The 4,772-nt window shown below is 48.0% G+C and overlaps 1 protein-coding gene across 1 annotated transcript in view; it reads right to left on the bottom strand.

Moving 5' to 3' along the window:
* Notch3 (notch 3) overlaps nucleotides 1-4,772 on the bottom strand; it is a 46,306-nt gene that overhangs the window by 8,390 nt on the left and 33,144 nt on the right. The window contains exons 28-30 of the mRNA XM_026785856.1: nucleotides 3,459-3,621; nucleotides 2,130-2,434; nucleotides 6-77 (exon numbers count right to left, since the gene is read on the bottom strand). Of these exons, the coding sequence (XP_026641657.1) occupies nucleotides 6-77; nucleotides 2,130-2,434; nucleotides 3,459-3,621 (540 nt within the window). The remainder of the gene's footprint in view (nucleotides 1-5; nucleotides 78-2,129; nucleotides 2,435-3,458; nucleotides 3,622-4,772) is intronic.

Here is a 4,772-nt window from a genome sequence, read left to right as displayed (position 1 = left end):
CGGGCCGCCAGGATCAGTGCAGTAGAGCCATCTGCCATGCGAGCATCCAGGTCAGTGGAGCGGTTCCTGATGAGAATCTTAAAAAAAAAAAAAAATAACAATTAAAAAAAAAAAAGCCGTGGCAGGACATCATGTAGGAACAGAGGAATGCATGGTACCCGGAGAGCCCCAAACCCCACAGCCTTGGGACCCACGAGTTTAGGTACTTCCTGACTTACAAGGGGGTGATATTTTTGCTAATGCCATTGTACATAGACAGTAACCTCATTGAAAAAATAGATTTATAGAATAGTATGTAGGAGGCTAGGGAGATGGCTCAGTGGACATGTATCTGACCTCAGATCCCAAAGCCCGTGTTGAAAAAAAAAAGCCAAATTTTGCCATGTGTATAACCCTCAGACTGTGTGGGAAAGGACAGGAGAATCAACAGAGCTTGCTGGCCACCAGCCTAGCTCCAGATTCAGTGATGAACTCTGTCTCAAAAAGAATAAGATGGAGAACAATAGAGCAAGATATCCAACAGCAAGCTGGGCAGTGGTAGCACACACCTTTAATCTCAATGCTTGGGAGGCAGGTGGATCTCTGTAAATTTGAGGCCAGTCTGATCTACAAAGCAAGTTCCAGAATAGCCAGGGCTACAAAGAGAAAGCATCCCTCGAAAAGAAAAGAAAAGAAAAGAAAAGAAAAGAAAAGAAAAGAAAAGAAAAGAAAAGAAGACATCCTGCAGCCTCCTTTGGCTGCTGCAGCTGAACAGCAGGCATGTGTATACACAGGGACACACATGCCACACAAATAAACCACACACAAAGTAAAGCACCAACACACATGCACATATACACATCAGCACTTACAAAAAACTCAAACGTGCAAATACAAAATAATACCATAATAAAACACAGCACTTTATATGCTAAAGTTAAGAAAAAAATCTTTATTTTTATCTCTAAGACAGGGTCTCACTGGGCAGCCCTGGCTGTCCTGTAACTCACTCTGTAGATAAGTGGCTAGGATTAAAACCATGTGCCACCACATCCAGGTAAAAACAATGGGTTTAGCTGTCCTGTAACTCACTGTGTAGACTAGTGGCTGGGATTAAAACCGTGTGCCACCACATCCAGGTAAGAACAAGGGTTTAACAACCCTAATCCACTAAAGAGCAGAGCGTAGTGGACCCAGCCCAGTTTAAAAGTACTGGGAACAAAGTGTCAGTCTACAGTAGAACAAAGGCAGCAAACACGCAAACTAGGATAGAAATGAGGGCTTGCTCTGCGGTGCAGCATTTGTCCAGCATGTGCAGACCACGGCTCAATCCCCAGTGAGGGGACAGAGAGCTGTTTCTATATCAGGAAGCAGGTAGTGTAATCCCATCACTTGGGGGTGCTGAGGCATGAGGATCAAGTTCAATGCTAGCCCAAGTCATACACTAGATGGTCCAAAAAAAAAAAAATAGCGCTGAACATCATGTATTTCCTTGAATATTTCACTAACAAGTGAAAAAGCAGAACACTGAGGCTACACGTAGAAAAATCTAAGCCAGAGGGTCAGGGAGATGGCTCAGCAGGTAAAGGCTGGCTGTCAGGGAGATGGCTCAGCAGGTAAGGGCTGGCTGCCAAGCCTGAAGACCTGCGTTCAATCCTCAGGACCTACATGGTGGAAGGAGAGAACCAATTCCTGGTTGTTGGCTTTTAATTAATTAATTAATTTTTAAAATTAATTGTGTGTGTGTGTGTGTGTGTGTGTGTGTGTGTGTGCGTGCGTGCACACACGCAGGGTCTGAGGAGGCCAGAAGAAATGTGTCAGATCCCCTGGAGCTGGAGTCACAGGTGGTTGTGAGCAACCAGATGTGGATGCTGGGAACCAAACTCAGGTCTTCTGAAGAACAGCTCTAAATGCCCTTAACCACTGAGTCACCTCTCCAGTTCCTGAGAACCAATTGTTAAAAGTTATCCTCTGACCTCCACACTTTTTTAAAAGCTCTAGGTCAGGCACTACTTATTCTTGGCAAGTCCCAAATATCCCCATTTCCAAACGACAAAAACAAGCTTTGCCAGACAGACAAGGGCTCAAATCCAGGTGAATCCGATGCTCACCCAGTAGCTCTGCAGTCTGAAGAGACAAGCCTGTCTCACCTGAAAAACACCCTGGGCATCTGCCGTCACCGCTGTGTGCAGCGGGGTGCGGCCCGAATGGTCCTGGGCGTTGGTGTCTGCCCCAGCATCCAGTAGCCGCTTGGCGGCATCCGCACGGGCATAGCGGGCAGCCAGATGCAGGGCGGTCTCGCCAGTGCGGTCAGTTCGTGCTCCGAGCTGGGCCCCCTGGCAGATCAGGTCTGATATGATGCTGGCTGACGCGTCATCCACCTCGTCTTCCTCGGCCGGCATCGGCTCCAGGGCTCCCCCACAGAAGGAGGCCAGCATAAGCGGGGTGAAGCCATCTGCAGGGACCGGGAGGGTGTCACTGGCATAGGGATCTTCCTGAGGGATAATGTCAGGGGCTCTATAGTAGACGCAACTCGGACACACCACACCACAAGACAGAGGTAAGTTCTCCCAACTGCAAAGCCACCCCAACAAAGATCACAAACGGGATCTCAGGAAGCAGAGCATTTATAGAACAAGGGGAGGGAGTTTTTCCCTCGTTTTCCTTTTCATGCATTCTCCAGTAGCAAGCCCTATTTAGACCAGAAAGAGACTGGTTTATCTGTATATTATAGTCCCCTAGCCACATTGATTGGCCCCAGGATGAGTACGTGATTCTAGTCTGCCCAGTCAGAACGCATTCTGATATTTTCCTGACAAGCTGTACAGCTGGAGCTAAGTAGAAAAAAATGAATCAAATGCCCAGAAACCAGGGGCTTGATGGGTAAAGGTGCCTAACACCAAACTGGACCGCCTGAATTTGATTCCTAGGACCCAGAGTGTGGTAGGAGACAACCAATGCCAGCAAGGTGTCCTCTGACCTTGTGCATGAATAACACACAAATAGGTGTAATTAAAAATAAAATAACCAGGCATTGTGGCCCACACCTTAATCCCAGCACTTGGGAGTCAGAGGCAGGTGGATTTCTCTGAGTTCAGCATGGCCTACAGAGTGAGTTCCAGGACCAGTCAGGGCTATTTCGGGAAAGAAAGAGAGAGAAGAGGGAGGAAGGAAGAGAGGGAGGAGGGAGGGAGGAAGGAAGGAAGGAAGGAAGGAAGGAAGGAAGGAAGGAAGGAAGGAAGGAAGGAAATCTCAACCTCATGAAGAAAAGGTCAAGATCCTGATAGCTTCAAAGTTGCGGCTACATACCAGTGTATGCCGTTTTACTTAACTTTGCATTGGGCCATTATCACTTACAACCCAAAGTCTGGCTTAACACACACACCAGGCGTAGACCCCCCAGACGCTCCCAGAATACAGTCCCATGTGAGAGCTATCAATAGGACCACTGAGGAGCCTCTTTGGGGAGGGGTACTCACCAGGGCCACGTACGTTAACATCCATGCCATCAGCATCTGCATCACCCTGGGGCGGAGTCAACGCCATGGCGGGGGCCACACGGATATCAGCGGCAACCAGGTGGTGCTGGGTCCACTGGCGACAGTCCACAGGCTCCTCAGCCCCCATGCCTGGCTCCTCTACCTGGAGGGACACAGATCCAGGCTCTGATCTCCCGTCTGGTGGTGGGAGAGGCAGTACCAGAGAGTGGGTGGGCAGTTCCACAGGTGTCGCTGATGGAGCTGTATCTAAGTCTAGGGGACCACTGATAGCCTGCTGTCTCAAAAAAACAAGATAGGAGCGGGAAGAGAGCTCGGCATGCCGACGTCCTTGCAGATTAGACATGGCTCTCCACGCATGTGTTCACGCATGCCAACATGTACACACACACATAAAAATAAAGATTTAAAAAGGAAAAAGAACAAAAAACTTTTTTTTTTGAGACAGGCTTTCTCTGTAGCTTTGGAGCCTCTCCTGGAACTAGCTCTTGTAGACCAGGTTGGCCTCGAATTCACAGAGATCCTCCTGCCTCTGCCTCACGAGTGCTGGGATTAAAGACGTGCACCACCACCGCCCAGCCAAAACATTTTTATTAAATTATCAGAACAAGAGATAACTTGCCACCAAGCCCGATGGCCTGAGTTTGATCCCTAGAATCCACACAGTGGACGGAGAGAAACGACACCCACAAGTTTTCTTCCACACGCATGGCATGGACACATACCCCCACAAACACACAAATTAACAATAAACAAGTGTAAAATTCTTTATTTTGAGACAGAGTTTCTCTCTATAACCCTGACTGTCCTGCAACTCATTCTGTAGACCAGGCTGACCTTGAACTCACAAAGATCTACCTGCTTGTGCCTCCCGAGTGCTGGGATTAAAGGCGCGCACCACTACCTGGCAATGTAAATTTTTTTTTTGATTATAAAAATAAAGCTGTCACAGTGGCACAACCTATAATCTAGCACTCATGAAGCGGAGGCAGGAGGATAAATAGTTTGCAGCCAGTCTGGTCTACATGTTAAGACTCAAAAGAATACAGAATGTTAGTTATACCCTTAATGCTACCAGCACTTGGGAGGTGGAGGCAGGTGGATCTCTTGAGTTTGAGCCCGGCCTGGTCTATATAGTCGGTTCTAGGATAGCAAAGTGGCTCAACGGGTAAGCACATTTGCTGCTAAGCCTGATGACCTGATTTGAAGCCAGGGGACCCACAGGGTTAGAAAACTGGTTCTTCAAAGCTGCCCTCTGATCTCCATACAACACTGTGTTACATGTACCCGCACATA

The sequence above is a fragment of the Microtus ochrogaster genome, linkage group LG3, assembly GCF_000317375.1.
Source record: "Microtus ochrogaster isolate Prairie Vole_2 linkage group LG3, MicOch1.0, whole genome shotgun sequence".
Taxonomy (NCBI): domain Eukaryota; kingdom Metazoa; phylum Chordata; class Mammalia; order Rodentia; family Cricetidae; genus Microtus; species Microtus ochrogaster.
This window is presented reverse-complemented; position numbering and strand designations above follow the sequence as displayed.